The following is a 17,039-nucleotide window of genomic DNA, read 5'->3' as shown; positions in this document are numbered from 1 at the left end:
GAAAGAAAGAAATAAAATTATTCTTGTTTACTAATGATATAATCCTATACTTAGGAGACCCTAAAGACTCTACCAAAAGACTTTAAGAGCTGATAAATGAATTCAACAATGTAAGAGAATATAAAATTAACATTTAAAACATCAATAGCTTTACTATAAACAAATAGTAGATTAGCTGAGAAAGAAACCAGGAAACCAAGTCCATTCAGAATAGCTTCACTATCTAGGGATCAGTCTAATCAAGGAGATGAAAGACCTCTACAATGAAAACTTCAGAACACTGAAGTAAGAAATTGAAGAAGACACTAGAATATAGAAAGACCTTCCATGTTCATGGATTGGAAGAACTAATATTGTCCAATTGGCCATATTACCAAAAGTGATCTACAGTTTCATGCAATCCCCATGAAAATATCAATGACATTCTTCACAGAACTGGAAAAAAATCCTTTTCTGTTGTTTGTTTTGTTTGTTTGTTTTGCCTTCTTCTCTCCTCAGACTCTTTTTGTTTTGTTTTTTGGTACCGGGAATCGAACTCAGGACCTTGCACTTGTCAGGCAAGTGCTTGTGCTGCTGAGCTATATCCCCAGCCCCTTGGAAAAAAATTCTAAAATTCATATGAATTTTAGAAAAGGAAAACAGAAAAGGCCCAGAAAAGCCAAAGCAATTCTAAGGGGAAAAAACAAGATTGAAAGCATCATAATACCTAATTTCAAATTACACTACAAAGCTATAGTAACAAAAACAGCATGGTAGTGGCAACAGTCATATAGACCAATGGAAAAAAATATAGCAAACAGAAACAAACCCAAGTAATAACAGCCATCTAATTCTGGACAAAGGAGCCAAAAATATAGTTAGCAAAAAGAATGTCTCTTGAACATAAGTGCTGGGAAAACTGGATATTCACTTGTAGAAGATTGAAGCTAAATATCTACCTCTCACTGTACAAAAACCAATTCAAAAATCAAAATTTTGAAACTGCTAGGAGAAAATATAGGAGAAACACTTGAAGTGGTAGGCATAGGCAAAGACTCCTGAATAAGACTCCAAAAGCATAGGAAATAATAGCAAGAATCAACAAATAGAACTATAGCAAGGGAAACAAAATTATCTTAGCTGGAAAAGTAGCTCAGTTGTAAAGACTTATCCAGAATGCAGAAGGCCCTATGTCCAATCCCAAGTACCAATAAACTAACAAACAAACTTGCTCCATTGTATTGGCTTTCTTCTTTTATCAAAAACTAGTTAACTATATTTATAGAATTTCTAGCCACTCTACTCTGTTTCACTGAACTATTTATATATTCTTTCACCAAACAAATTGTCTTGATTATAGCTGTATAGTAAGTCTTGAATTCAAAGAGTGTTAGGGTTTTTTCTTCAGTATTGTACTGATTATCTATTAGTCCCTCTCCCATTGATGAGACAAAATACACAACACTCACAACTTAATGAAGGAGAGGTCCCACTAAAGCTATTGGAAGAGAAGGTAGGTAAAAAACCTTGAAGACATAGGGGTAGGAAGAGAGTTCATGAACAAAAACCAAATTGCACGTGAAACACTTGAAAGAATCAACAACTGGGATCTCATCCTACTGAAAAGTTTCTGCACATCTAAAGAAATCACCAGCAGAGTAGAAAGAAAACCCACAAACTTGGAAAAAATTTTAGCTGATTGTCCATCAGACAAAAGGCTTCTATCTAGAACATATAAAGAATTAAAAATTTTCAGCCCCTCCAAATTCAAAGACCCAATCCAAAAATGGGCAGAGGAGATGAATACACACTTCTCAGACAAGGAGATACAAATGGCAAATAAATATATGAGAAAATGTTCAACATCATTAGTCATTCGAGAAATGCAAATTAAAACAACACTGAGATTCCACCTTACCCCAGTAAGAATGGCTAGCATTAAGAAATCAACCAATAACAAATGCTGGCGAGGCTGTGGAGAAATAGGAACCCTTCTCCACTGCTGGTGGGAATGCAGACTGGTGAAACCACTGTGGAAATCAGTTTGGAAAGTCCTCAGAAAACTAGGTCTAGAGGTCCCATTCAACCCAGCTATCTCCCTGCTGGGTATTTTCCCAGAAGATCTAAAAACATCATATCACAGTGATATATGTGCACCTATGTTCACAGCAGCACAATTTGTAATTGCTAAAATGTGGAAGCAACCCAAATGTCCATCCACTGAGGATTGGATAAGAAAATTGTGATACTTTTATATAATGGAATATTACTCAGCTGTAAAGAAAGAAAAACTCGAGGCTTTTATAGGCAAATGGTCACAACTAGAGACCATACTCATAAGCGAAATAAATCAAACATACATGTGCAAGCACCGCATTGTTTCTCTAGTGTAAAGCCTGAAAGAGTTAATTTAAACTAGGAGATATGACAGACATTGAGAATTGATAGGAAAGCACTCGTAGGTAAAGGATAACTGGAATATGGGAAAAGAGAAGGGAAAGAAGGAGAAAGTTTGTATATATGTATATGCAGGATAGTTAACACAGGTGTTCTACTGTCCTGTATTTCCTTGCTGAAAGAAACTGTCAGTGAGGCATTGGTTGATTAGCTTTGTATGTCTATATGTGTTTTCATGAGAAACTACATTAAAGATATCAATATGTAATACAATAAGCATTGTTAATTCCCTACCACTCTGTAACTCTGTAACGTCTGTACTGATCCTTTGCTATTTTGTAAAACGTTGTCGATCTGTTAGTATTTTCCTCCTTTTATTTCTAAAATTTAAAAAAATAAAAAAATTTTTAAAAAAGGAGAGGTCCATTTTGGCTCACAGTTTAAGAGTGTTCAGTCAGTCCATAGTTGGCTGCTTCCAAGATAGAAACAGCATGGTGGAAGGACATGGCTGAGGGAAACTGCTCACCCATGACAGCTAGGAAGGAGAGAGGAGTGGAGAGGCAGACAAGGGACGGGAAGGGGAAGGAAGAGGAGGTTAAGTGAAGCCAGTGACAAAAATATACCAGACATCTCCACCTCCCAATCTCCAACAAAACAAGTCAGTTGGATGTGGTTTTTTAAAAAAACACACCAGGGACAAAAATATATACCAACTATAATAAGTCTTTCACATCTTCTTATAAAGTTTAAAATTAGTTTGTCAGTACCTATAAAATACTTTTTCTAGGATTGGACTGGGATTTTATTCAAAGTAATATAAAAGAACTGCCTTTGACTATATTGAGCCTTCCTATCCACAAATATGGAATGTTTCCATTTATTTAGTTCCTCTTTGATTTCTTTCAACAGAATTTTGTAGCTCTTCTCATAGATATTATACATATTTTATTAGCTTTATACTTAAGTATTTCCGTTTGGGGGGGTACTAATGTAAAAAGTATTGTGCTTTCCATTTCATATTCCACTCATTCTTTACTGGTAGAGTGGTACCTTGGTTCACAAATGCTTTTGTTCACCAACAATTTGGTTCACAAACAGAAGCATTTGGTAAATTTTGTTTTTGTTTGCAAACTCTGTATCAAGTGACAAACATGACCACAGCCATCATTCCCAGACAAACACAAACATGGCCACTTTTTCCAGAATCATAGAACAAAGTAAGCCCCTGAACCAAGGAACCACTATATAGACTACACTTTTGTATATTATCCTTGTACCTGCAATCTTGCTATAACTGCTTATTAGAGGGTTTTTTGCTTATTAGTTCTTGAGGGGTTTTCACTTCTTTCACATTTTATATGAAGATAATCACATCATCTGCAAATAAAAGGGTTTCATTTCTTCCTTCCCAGTAAGTAAACTTTTTATTTCACTTCCTTGTCTTACTAAATTAGGTAGGACATCCAGTATAGTTTTGAAAAAGCACAGTAAGAGAGGAAATCCTTACATAGTTTCTGATCTCAGTAGGAAAACTTCTTGCTTCTTAACAGTTGAAAGTGTTGAATAACTGGAGTTGTATTTCCTTATTTTAATATCAATTAGGCTCTGACAGAACCCCAACAAGTAAGGCTCCGGCTAACTAGGTTTCTTCCCCCCGCGGCCCCCATGGAAATGTAAGATTTTTCCCAAAATTTACTGTGAGAACCTGGTCAGACTCCTGTAGGTTAATATCACAAATGTGTGGGAGTCCCCCATATGACAAGGATTCCCTGAAGTTTTTAACTATGAGACTTGCCCACATCTACTTTCCAAAACTTAATCAGTTTACAGTTTAGATTTCTCTACCTGGTACTGGTTCCCACAGAAGTTTCCGTTCCAATATGCTGTGATTTTCTGTATCTATGTTTCTTTAATAATTTACCCTACTTCCCTAATGAATTTAAGAAAAGAAGTTGATTTTTTTTTTCATTTGTTCAGCTTTTACCTCTTGTTAGGACAGAGTGGTGACTTCCAAGCTCTTTACACCTAGAATCTTTTTTTTTTTTTTTCCGGTACCGGGAATCGAACTCACCACGTCGCACTTGCCAGGCAGGCGCTGTGCCGCTGAGCTAAATCCCCAGCCCCTACACCTAGAATCAATAATGAGAACTCTTGATATTTTTCCCCAACTGGCCATACTGTTTTATGATTGCAGAAATTAATTTTAATTTACACTTAAAATAACTTTTGATACAGAACTTACCATTGGCATTTTATTTCTTCAGTCTTATGATAATTTTGTTCATTTTCTTCTCTTACTGCTTGTGTGTCTCATTGATTTTGTATGTGTTGACATGCTTACACTGTTTTTCTCATTTTATCCTGTGCATCTTCTATAGGTAGTTTCCTTGTGGTTATCATGAACCCTACATAAAACATCTTACAGTTATGTTTTAAACTGATAACTATTTCAATCACATACAAAAACTGTAATTCTTACCTGCCCCCTTCATGTTATCAATGTAAAAAAAGTCTTTTACATTTTGTATGCATTACTTTAGTTTTATATACTTACTTCTCTTTTCTGTTTTAAATCCTACACCAGAATTATATACCCTCACATATATACCACACACCAGAATTTATATACACCATCATTATAACATTACAGTATTCTTTAGCTATACACTTACTAGTGAGATAGTTTTATATGCTTTTGCACTGCTGTCTTACATCTTTCTGTTTCGACTTGAACGTCCAGTTTCAATTATCTTTTTTAGTATTTCTTGTAAGTCAATTCTAGTTATGGTTAATTCCCTCAGTTTTGTTTACCTTGTAAAGTATTTCTCCTTCATTTTTGTTTTTGTTTGTTTTTTTGGTCTTTTTGAGACAGGGTCTTGCTATGCAGTTCAGGCCAGCCTTGAGCTCACTTTGTAGCCCAGGTTAGTCTCGAACTCACAACGATCCTCTTTCCTCAACCTCCCAAGTGCTGGGATTACAGGCATGCGCCACCACGCTCGGCTTCTCCTTCATTTTTGAAGGACAGTTTTGCCAGTTATAGTATTCTTGTTCAGCAGTTTTTTTAATTTTGTTTTGTTGGGGGTTTTACCCCAGCATTTTGAATGTATCATCACACTCTCTTCTGGCTTATAAGGTTTCTGCTGAGAAATTCCCTGGTAAAATTATGGAAGCACCCTTATATGTGATTTGCTTTTCTCTTGCCATTTTAAAGGTTTTCTCTTTGTCTCTGTTAACATTTTTATTGTAATGTTTCTTACTGTGGATCTCTTTTGCTCACCTTAGAGTTCTCCGAGCTTCTTTTATTAGGATATTCATTTCCATTCTCAGATTTGGGAAGTTTTGGACCATTATTTCTTCAAATAAGCTTTCTGCCCCTGTTCTGTCTTTCCTTGTTATTAAATTCCCATAATACATATACTGATCCACTTGATAGTGTCCCACAAATCCCTTAGAATTTGCTTTTTTTTTTTTTTTTGCTTTTTTGTCCCTGACCCAATAATTTCAAATTACCTGAATTTGCGTTTACTGATTACTTTGCTTAATCAAGTCTGTTGTTGAAACCTTCTAGTGAATTTTTCAATTATTGCATTTTAATCCATTTCAGAATGTGTTTTTTGCAAAATCAGGCATACAAAAAAAATTTGTTTTTTGTAAAAATTTTGGACAGTGGTTAGCTTGAGAAGGAGGGGAAATGGAATGGAGATAAGTCTATAAGGGACTTCAATTATGTCAATGTTTAATTTATGTAAGCTGTCTTACATCTTTAGGCCTTTAGAATATAAGGCCTAAAGAATATAAGCTCCCAAGTTATTTTTTATATAGTTTATGTGGTGATATTTTCATTTTAGTCATGTATAATTTTTCTGATTTTTAACAGACTAGCCTTACACAGATCTTCAGTAATCACCCCAGCTAGACTCAGGGGAGGGTTCTGGGAGATTCTGGATCTTTCTGAGGGGATGTGACCTCTCTAGGCTTTATGCTTTTAATTTCCCAAAGTTTTGCCAGCTTCTTTCTCAGGCGCTCACAATTTTTTGCTCCCCCTGGTGTCTATGTGCAGTACTGCAGTTTCTCTGGTACTAAGAAAGCCTATCACTTGTGTTCAATGGCTGCTAGACACTCAAATTATGCGGACTTCCCATTAGAATCCCTAACCAAGCAAAACATATACCAGTCCCCTGGGCAACTCCCTGAAAACAAAAACAGGCCGAATATTGAGCATGTGCTCTACTCTCCTCCCTCCCTACCAAGGGACCAGCTGCAACTGGGACCCTTTTCCCAATCATGCTGAGTGTGCTGGCCTGTCTACCATTATTGTAGGCCCTCATAATACAGCAAGCTGCCTCACACCCCGGCTTCGAGTGGCTCCCCATGTACTCATATTATTCCATTTCCATTAATTTTCCAAGTTAGGCAAGAGAGGAGCCAGTTCCTTGGGAAGTCCTCTGAAAAGTCAGAATACTGGATGCATAATCCATTTTCTTTTCCCCCCACGGGAGCAGGTATGATTCAAATTGAGCCATGCCAGCTTAGAGAAAGGGCAAGGTAAAGACTTCTTCACCATTTCAATGTAGTTCTTATTGGCTCTGTGGTTGCCCGAGCTCCTGAAACTCCCTAATTCTGGAAGAACTCCAGAGTTCTCATAAAGGTATTTGGGCCTATATCTTGGTTTTTTAGTACATGTGTGAGCACAAGCTATATACTGTTGAAGCTGTTGCCTCTCTGTGGGACTAGGGCCTGGGATGTCATATTCTATCTTGCTGAGACCACCACTTCATATCTTTCTTATAATGTGATTTCATTTAATCTAAAACATTATCAGTTCTAAAACATATTCCAACTCTGGAAATGATAAAATGTGTAGGAAAAAAATTCTCTGATGTTAGTGAGACACCTGTAGTAAAATGCACCAGTCTTGTTATGGCAATCCAGGAGAGAGAGAGCAGGGCAGAAAAGCGAGGAAAGAGAAGAGGAAGTTAGTGACACGTCATGATGTGAAGACTCTCAATCTTTAGAAAGCAGTCTAAACGGACAAAATGCTTGGCTGGATGTAATTTCTAAAGTGCTGAGTTCCATGACAGGGACAATGGAGACAAAATAGAGAACGCTTGAGTAGATCACAGGAACTTCAGGCAAGAAGAACCCCTGAGGTCATAAATCCTAGTAATCTGCAGAAATTGCATAGAGGGTTTGAGTTTCTATCCTGTGAAAGTGACAAGACTCTGAGGTGATCATCCAAAGCCCTCTTTTGGGATCCAAAAGACCCCAGCAGGCACCCAGTTTAGAGTACCGCCAAAATCACTTGAATCCCTACACATTCATCTTTTACACTACACTGTCTTTCCTAAAAGGTGAGTGGTATCCTGTCATTCCTCTACTTTAAAATTCTATTGTCCACAATCTAGATCTCATCTGGCATCCAACACCCTTCGTGATCTGGCCTATCTACCTTACCACCCTCCTCTCCATCTGGACACTAACTACATCAAACATTGCATTGTCCCCTCAAACACCACATCTCCCTTTCCATCTGAAAAAAACCTTCTAGTTCTTTTTACCTACTCATTCTTCAGGTCCCTTCAGAAGAGCTTGCCACTTCTACTTGTGTTCCCCCAGCACCTTGTTCAAAGGAGTTTCTGTTCCTCTGACTTCTTGGAAGAACTATGTCTTACTCACTCCTGGCCCCTTAACCAGAACAGGCTAGATTAAGCTCTCCCCTGGGCCCCTTCAGAACCCTGGGTACAACTATAATGTCATCTATCACTGCGTTGTAATTTGTCAGTTTAATGCACCAAAGAACACAGTGTCACATTATCTTGTCAATTTTTCTAGCTACCAGGTAGAGAAAGGAGGGTGAGTTGAAGAAAGAAGGGAAGAGAAGGAAACAGACAGGTGGAAAGAAAAGAAAAAAATGGAAAAAATAAAGGAAGTTAACCAAAAAAGGAAGTCAGAGAATGAATAAATGGGCTAATCAGTACTCATTGTCAAGCCAGGCGTGGTGGTGCATGCCTGTAATCCCAGCACTCAGGAGGCTGAGGCAGGAGGATCGCTCCAAGTTTGAGGGCAGCATGGGCTACAAGGCGAGACCTTGTCTTAAAAAAAAAAATTGTTGAACACAGAAACCCTAGCCTATAAGCTAAATCTATAAAAGGACATATGAGCTTGGCCAGGGAGTCTCATCCTATGATCAAAGCAAGTCCCTGGAACATTCATTCTCAGCCTCACTGGCAGCAGAAGTTTTCAGTTTTCTATAGGGCTCTAAGTCAGGAAGGATAATCACACAAAGCTCCCTGGACTGGGAGGGGTCCGGTAGACCTGGCTTTACAATGGGTATAATGAAGAGCTTGTTCTTACAATCAGACATTCTTATTTAAATACCAGCTCTACAAGTCAGATAATTTAGACTCACAGAGCCTTATATTGAAATGGGGACATTACTACCTCACAGAATAGTAGAGCTAGTAAGTATGTAACAACTAGCAGCAGGAGGCATTTGATATATGTGGCTTTTATTATTAGAATGTGTGTCACTTAACATGTTTTAGATTAGGTTATTACATTTAAAATATTATGTGGAGATTTTCAAGGAACAAGAAAATCTATATAAAATAAAAGTGCTTTGTAAACTATAAAGTGCCCTACAAATGTAAGAGAATCACTTGGGAAGGAGTCTTCTATAGCTTAAAGAACAAAACAAAACCAAAACCAACCACCTTTGGGTAGAAGTAGGTTCAGTTCCAGGCCCTGCCAGTTACTTGCTGTTTTCATGAGCAAGTCACTTTCTGCCAGCCTCTTTCCACGTATGTCAAGTGCAGACAGCTCGTTTCACGTGGTTGTCAAAAGTCGAGAGTGAAAGCTCCTGGCACCTCCCTTCCTGAATGAGCGGCCAGATACCCATCTGATAGGTCAGGTCCTGGGTGTTATTAATTCATATTCTGCGAGCCAGTGCCAAATGAACAGGGCTCCATATTATGACAGCCAAGATCCTGGACCAGTGGTGGTCCAAGGCACACGTGCTGCAGCAGGCCGTTTATCAGTGAAAGCTCTAAAAGGTTTGCCATCATTGCCCTAGACTAATGAGAAAGGTAGGAAAGGGTGTTTTGTTTTTGTTAGAGGAAAGCTGGGTTAATGCTAAACTTCCCTGCTAAAAAAAATTGTTTAAATCTTCCATGTGAAGACTGGACAGGAAATGGCTGCACTGGAACAATCTCTCCAGCTCCCCAGCTGTGCCAGTCTTAGGGACTAAATTATTGGTCCTAAAGGCAAACTCTCATTATGGTTCCTGAGAGTTCTCTCATCCTATCCCTCACCCTCTACTCCCTGCCACTGTCAGTTTTCTTAGCCACAGAAGTACTCAATAAATAAAGCTGAAATGGCTCTCACGCTTCGTACAGACTTCCCAAGTGAATGTTCCAGAGCCATATCAAGAGACCACACTGGTCCCACCTCCAGGCCAGCCTCCCATGTGCTCCTCCGCCACAGACCCACAAGGTGAATTCAGTGAAAAGAGCATCCCCTGGGAGGCCCACCTTTAAACTGCTCCACTATGTGCCTGTTGTGTGACTTCATCTTTCCGTACATCCATTTCCGCATCTAATACCCCTGGGGATTGCTACGACAACAATAAAATGAAGAACATAAAGTAACCCGAAGAATCAGAATCACCAGTGTAGGGTTAGATGCTCAGTGGATGTTAGTCCTTGCCTTTGCCCCTTTCCCTCAAAGGCCCCAGAAACTCAGCCTGCTTTCTTTTGCTTTTCAGAGCAGCCAACCATCTCACACTCTTGGAATTCATCTTCCTTACACAATGACTGGACGGGGACAATCTCCCCAGCTCCCCACTTCCCCAAATAAGTACACAGGTCCTTGTCATTGAAGGGTTTTACTGCTGATCACTCTAGGGAAACAGATGCAAGTTTGGGTAGGGATAACAGGTAACAAACATGGGAGAGTGTGAGGTCGCCGAATCACGAATCCCTGAGGGCTCTCCTTTCAATTCTAAGGCAGGACCTCAAACCTCTTCTTAGACTATTAGGAGGGCCACTCCTGCCAGCCTAGACATCTAGAAGCACACTTGGGTTGGGCCACGGCAGGCATGAACAAGCAGGCCTCTGCAGTCTGCCCTACACAGTTCACCGACTATATAGAGGCCCTGCAAACAGAGACACCATCTTACAGGTGTTTCCTTAAAGACCAGAGGACTGCAGCCTTAATGGTATGAACATGTTCTGAGCCTACCCTATTTCTCTGTTACCCCCAAAGAGGTGAAGCCAAGACTGGATCCTCTGACTTTCCAAGGCAAGGAACTTCCTGAGAGAAGGCTAGGTTTTTCACTTAGAGTCCTTTCTCAGGAATTCCTGGACATCCTGATTCCAGAGACAATAGGAAACCACTCTCTAAAGTGGGATGAAGGGCTCAAGGTCAAGGGGGCAGCAGCAGATCCCAAAGACCTTCATCCTCCACTAAGGGTGAATCTTTCACTCTGTCTCCCACTCTGTAAGTGGGGCTCCTCTTCAGCTGGACTCTTTCCCAGACTGCTCACCCATGTGTGTTTTCTGGTGGCGGATGAGATTAGAGCTTCGGGAGAAGTGTTTCCCACACAGGGTGCAACGGTAGGGCTTCTCCCCTCTGTGGGTCCTTTGGTGCGCTCCAAAGTTGGAGATATCGCTGAAGGTCCGCCCACACTCAGCACACTCGTAAGGCCTCTCACCCGTGTGGGTGCGGTGGTGCACTCCAAAGCTGGAACTGTTGCTGAAGCTCTTCCCACACTCACAGCAGATGTAGGGTGCTGGCTCCAGGTGGGTTCGGTGATGCACAGCCAGTGTGGCACTCTGGCTGAAGCTCTTCCCACAGATGTCACAGCGGTACGGCCGCTTGCCCAGGTGATCTTGCTGGTGTGTGGTGAGGTCTGAGCGCCGCCGAAAGCTTTCCTGACACTTGGGACATTTGTAGTGCTTCTCCTCCAGGTGGATTCGCTCGTGCCGGATGCGATTGGAGCTTCTTGAAAAGCTCTTGCCACATTCGGAACACTTGTAGGGCTTCTCGCCAGTGTGGATTCGCTGGTGTGTTCTCAGGCTGGAGGTATTGTTGAAGGTTTTGCCACACTGGGCACATGCAAAGGGCTTCTGGTCCGCCTCAGGCTTTGGATGAGCACTGGGGTCCCCTGGCCCTCCTGCTGAGGTAGAGGTAGTGACTTTCTGCCATGGCTTTTTTGGACATGTTCCTTCTGGCCCCTTCGATGGGCTCTCTTGCCCATCCTCCTTTTCCCCAGCTGGGATCCGAGAACCCTCTGAGCCATCCACTCTCCAAGGCTTACCCCCTTCCCCTTCCTCAGGCAGGTGTGGTTCTTGACTCTGCTCCTTCTCACTGCCCATCTCTGAACCCTGAGAATGAACACAAATGTTCAACACCTTTATTCCTCGGGTCAGGCCAGACCACAGGAAACTTTTCATTCTGGTTGAGGGGACGTAAACCTGCTCCCTCCTGGAATAACCTCAATTAACTGGAATATTTAGCCTCTACTTATTTTCAAGTGAGAAACTTTTCAGAGGTATTTAAAGCTACACATGAGAGCAAAAACACACTCACTTTGTCCACCACCAATAAAAGATACCTGCATTTTGAATGTCACTCATTTTAATACCATTAAACAATGTCTGGACGCTAATTTTTGCACACATAAAGGCACTTTCATTCTGAGATGAGTTTGATTTTTCTGCCTACCTATAAGTTAAGTAAAACCCCTTTTATATCTATTTTGAAAAATCTTCCCTAAAACTATTTACCTGCCTTCAAAATGAACATAACAGACTCTCACTCCTGAGGCTTTCCTAGTTGCCTTTGGAAGACCCACATCTGAATCCTAGTCAGTGTCCTGCCACCTCACACCTCTCCAGACCTCACCATAATTTAGCAATTGAAAGGTTACCATCTGGACCTCTAAGACCTACTGAAGGGCCTGAACTGTGCTATTCTGAATGGTCAGTGCCCAGTGTCAAATATCATAGAAAGCTACACACACACACACACACACACACACACACACACACGTGTCACATGATACACAGCCATACTCACATACCACAAACACATTTAGCCACATTCTCATACCATACATACATAACATACACACTGCATACACAATTACATTATATATAAACACACATACAGAGCTATACACGTATAGGTCACATATACCACATACAGCTCTCCCACAATATAGCCACATACAACATACATGGCTATATACATACACCACACAGCCATACTCACATACCACATACATACAACACAGAGACACACAAACCATACTCCCCCCACACACACACACACAGCTTAAACATACAGCACCCAGCACAAGGACTGTTTATGTCAACAACAGTAAATGCCTGCTAAGCAGCATAAATTCCTTTAGCTCCTATGGCCAAGGTAGAAAAGAAGAGAAAGAAAAAAGTATTTCTGATATGACAAGAGTGATGGCATGTCCTCTGGGACTTGAAGAAAAAAATGACATTTCAAAAAGCGAGGGGAGCCAGGCATGGTGCTGCACACCTGTAATCCCAGCACTCAGGAGGCTGCAGCAGGAGGATCACCATGAGTTTGAGATCAGCGTGGGCTATACAATGAGTTCAAGGCCAGCCTGCACTACAAAGTGACACCCTGTCTCAAAACAAAACAAAACAAAACAGTGGGCTGGTGAAATGCTGCCCAAAATGACAGAAACAAAGGGATAAGGGAGGGAAACACGGACTATGATAAACACTGATAGCAGACAGCGAAGACTGGTGATTTCTTTAGAGCTGCAAGGATTTTTGGAAAAAGGCCACAGAGTGAAAGAATGGGCACCAATTAGATTTAGTATAGGATTACAATAGTGACATAGACAATCTTTATAACTCGCGGCAAATTATTCAATCTAGCCTCAACTTTCTCATCACCAAATTGTGACACCTATCTACACCAGATGACTTACATTAGGAAAAGTGCCTGTACTATACTCAAAGCATGTGACATACACTAATCACTCAGCAAATAGCAGCTGCTATTACAGTTACTGAAGACATTATGTACTAGCTTGTGAAGAACACAAGAATTTTTAAAATCCTTTAAATGATCTTAATAGGAAAGGAAAAAATGTTTCAATTAAGAGTGCAAGATTGTATATAATCCTCTCAAATGTAAAACAGACATAGAACATCAACTATTTTGTTTTGGTTTGATTTAGTTTTTTTGTTTTTTGAGACAGAGTCTCACTATGCAAGGATAGCCTTGAACTCACTATATAGCCAAAGCTGGCCTCTAACTCACAGTGATCCTCCTGCCTCAGCCTCCCAACTGCTGGGATCATAGGAGTGTGCCACTACACCTGGCCTAGAACATCAACTCTTTAAAAAACAGAGGACTGCAAACTTTTTTGTAAAGGGTCAAATAATATAAATATTAGTAAATATTTAGAGCCATTGGATCACTATTGTAACTACTCAACTCTGCTTGTAACAGGAGAGCAGCATAAATAAAACATAAAGGAATGAAGGTGGCTGTGTTCCAACAAAATTTTATTTAAAACAACGGAAGACAAACTGCCATTTAACAATCACTGTTAAAAAATCTTGATATGCAATATAAAAAATAATAGCCTGCTTCACTTTCAAAAATGCAGGTAAACACCAAAAAGTATTTATTCTGACATTTATATTCATTTCCTTAATCATCCTTTTAAAGATTTCAAACCCTCCATCTTCTATCCTCCCTGCTACATATATTCCCAGTCCCTCTGCCCCATAGTTTATCTTACTGACTGAATTCTATTTATTTGTGTCTATTATTTACTATCTACCTTCCCTTGTTAAATAGTAATTTCCTGAGAGTTAGGATTTTGTTTTATTCACTAACGTAACACACACTCCTACAGCAGCGGCAAGCATGTACAGTAGCTCCTTAATAAGTATTTGTTGAGTGAACCCAATAAAGGCCAGACTTGTCTCCAGAACCCATTTCATGGTATTTTTTCACCCACTGTTCCTCAGCAATCTCCTCATTCCTGTCCACTTTCTCCTTTATGTGCCCACAGAATCTCATGCTTGCTTTTACAGTGATATGCAATCATTGGTTTCTGTCTGCTTCCACTAGTAGTCTATGAGAAACTTGAGGAAAAGGACTGAGTCATCTTAGTAATCTTCTGCAGCATAAGGCTAGGTGCTTCAGTGTCATCTAAATAAATGAGTGAATGAATGTGATTTTCAAGGTGGGTTTTTTGTACTGGGAATTGAACTTAGGACCTCATGTTGCCAGGCATGCACCATGCTGCTGAGCTACACCCCAGCACGGATATGATTTTAATCTACTCTCTGCCCCTCCCCACCCCACCTCGGCTCGATTAACAATACAGTGATTGTGGTCTTCACTCACTTCCCAAACTGCTGTTCTGTGTACCTATAACTTATCAAGGTCAAGCTCTCTCAGGAGTGAATGTAAGAGCAAAAAGATTTAGGATTATGATTACTACCTCAAATAGTTTATGATACAAGGTAGTGAAATAGACCATGAATTCCAGAAACTGTTCCAAGTTCCAAGAAATAAGAACAAGGTCTGTGTCTTAGTCACCTTTGTACCCACTTCTCACTGCCCAGCAAAGGGTATGGTGCATGATACAGGAATCAATAATAGCGTTTTTTAAAGATCCTACAAAGTACTAGGCCTTGGACTAAGCACTATATATCAATCATCTCATTTCATTTTTACTACTATTCCTTTGTCATCCTTATTTTAGAGATGAGGAAACTGAGGCTCAGAGAAATAACTTGGCCATGAGTATGCAGTAAACAGCAGAACTGGGGCATGTGCCCATCACTCCAAAGCCTGGGCTTTTAATCATTACGTTAGCACTAGTGGGACAAAAGGAGGGAAGAAAGGATGGAAAGAAAAGAAAAACAGTGCCACAGGAGTTCAGATGGCACAGGCATATCTTTCTGAAGAGATCAGAGATGAACAGCTTCACGGAAGAGATGGCATTTCAGCTAGTGTTGGGAACCAGGCTATGTAAGAGTTAAGTTGCTGACCATGAAGGGACCTCTGGCTCACATTCACATTGGAAAAGCTGGAAAGTTGGAAAAGCTCATATTCACATTGCTCTAAAGTCAAGATAACACCACAGCTGAGGCAGCCAGGAGAGAGGTAGCCAGGACTAGGGATGCTGGCCCTCCCTATTCCAGAGCAATAAAACTGTCAACCTTAAAGATCAAACAGTTCTCTTAATTAGCAAAATGTACTGCCTTTGTTCTAAGTTGGGGGGAAGGGGGGCTTTTGTATCCTCCTCTTTCTACACTCCCCAAATCCGTGAGAACCCAATAAATATGGTGATGTGGAAGAATCTTTGTCTCTACTCCCAGAGAGCTCTGACCTTCCTGGACTCCCCATGAACCATACCACTCGTCTCTTTTTATTTAAGCCTTTGCCATACACTGGTTTTAGGAGACAGCGGAATAGGTCAAGTCCCTGATAAGCTAGGACTTCAGAGTAAGCAGGACTAGGACTAGTAGACAAAGGACATTCACTACCTATTGAGAAGGCAACGCAGCTAAAATACAGTCACGTTCATACCACATTCCTAAGATTTGGAGAGAACCGGGCCTACTGGGCTGGTCTTCCTTAGGGGCTTAGCAACACAGGGCGGAACGGATCAGGCAATGAAGCAGCCAAGAAGATGCGCCCGGTCACCACAGATGATGAAGGCCAAGGCCCTGGGTCGCAGAGAAGACAAGCTGGAATGCGACCAAAGGGTCAAAGCTCCAGATCTAGGGCCAAGTCGTGGAGCGCGGAGAAGAGGTAGGAAAGATCAGGCGTTAGAGCTAAAGAACGTGTCCGACAGAGAGCACCAGGGGGGTCGAGGGCCCGAGGAGATGGCGAGGGAGAAGAGACAAAGGCTGCGCGCATCAGAGGGGTTGGGGGACCAGGGCCCCAGAGGCTGGGCTGTGCCCTGAGGCGAGGGAAGCCCACGCGACAGTCCACAGCGCTGTGGAAGGCAGGGGCTAGGTTCAGAGGGACCGCAAGGTGCGAGCGAACGAGCGGCCGACCCCGAGGTGCGGTCAGCGGCGGGCCTGCACGCACTCACAGGCCGGCCGAGGGAGGGCGGGGCGGGTGTGGGGACGCGCGGGCCGGGCGAGCGGCACCGGGGTCCGGGCGGAGGGACCACAGGCCGGCCCTCTGCTCCCTACTGTCGCCGCGGGGCAAAGCAGCAGCGTCCAAGTCCGCGGTGAGAAGGAAGGGGTCATCCTGAGAGCGCTCCGCAAAGTTGTGTCCGCCTCCCCCAACAACCTCCACCCAGCCGGGACCCACCTCGCTCCCGCCGCTTCCTCAGGGACAGCGCCGCCTGGGAGGGCCGGGAAGGAGCCGGAGACGGAACCCAGGAAGGGCCCGCCCTGCAACTCTAGGATTGGTTTCTAGGGGTGGACCTTCCTTTTTATTGGCTGAAGTACCTGCCACAATGCAAACGCTCGGGCCGGAGTACCAATGATCTTTAGCCTCGTGCGTGGCATGCTGGGAGCTGTAGTCCTGAAGAAAACGGTCGCCTCGCAGAGAACTTCTGCGAAGTTTAGAACGAGCTGTAGAGACTGGCTTCCCATCTTAGGTCGTCAGGTTTCCCTGCGGTTTTACTTTGAGTGGTG

General features: G+C 41.8%; 1 protein-coding gene across 5 annotated transcripts in view; it reads right to left on the bottom strand.

The window, feature by feature from the left end:
• Positions 1-16,787, bottom strand: part of Znf691 (zinc finger protein 691) — a 37,736-nt gene extending 20,949 nt beyond the window's left edge. For 4 of the 5 annotated variants that reach the window (XR_001232077.1, XR_001232078.1, XR_001232080.1 and 1 more), the window contains exons 1-3: positions 16,711-16,787; positions 9,906-11,759; positions 4,619-4,781 (exon numbers count right to left, since the gene is read on the bottom strand). Coding sequence is in view for 1 of the 5 variants with exons in the window: in XM_005410624.2 (XP_005410681.1) it covers positions 10,890-11,750 (861 nt within the window). In the remaining 4 variants the exon portion in view is untranslated. Of the gene's footprint in view, positions 1-4,618; positions 4,782-8,868; positions 11,760-16,710 lie in introns of those variants that run through there. The other variant, XM_005410624.2, reaches the window with a different exon arrangement.
• Between the last annotated feature and the right edge of the window lie 252 nt (positions 16,788-17,039).

This window comes from Chinchilla lanigera, unplaced genomic scaffold, assembly GCF_000276665.1.
Source record: "Chinchilla lanigera isolate Chin_1 unplaced genomic scaffold, ChiLan1.0 scaffold00136, whole genome shotgun sequence".
Classification (NCBI taxonomy): Eukaryota; Metazoa; Chordata; class Mammalia; order Rodentia; family Chinchillidae; genus Chinchilla; species Chinchilla lanigera.
The sequence above is the reverse complement of the archived record's forward strand: the minus strand, read 5'-3'. Positions and strand labels throughout refer to the sequence as shown.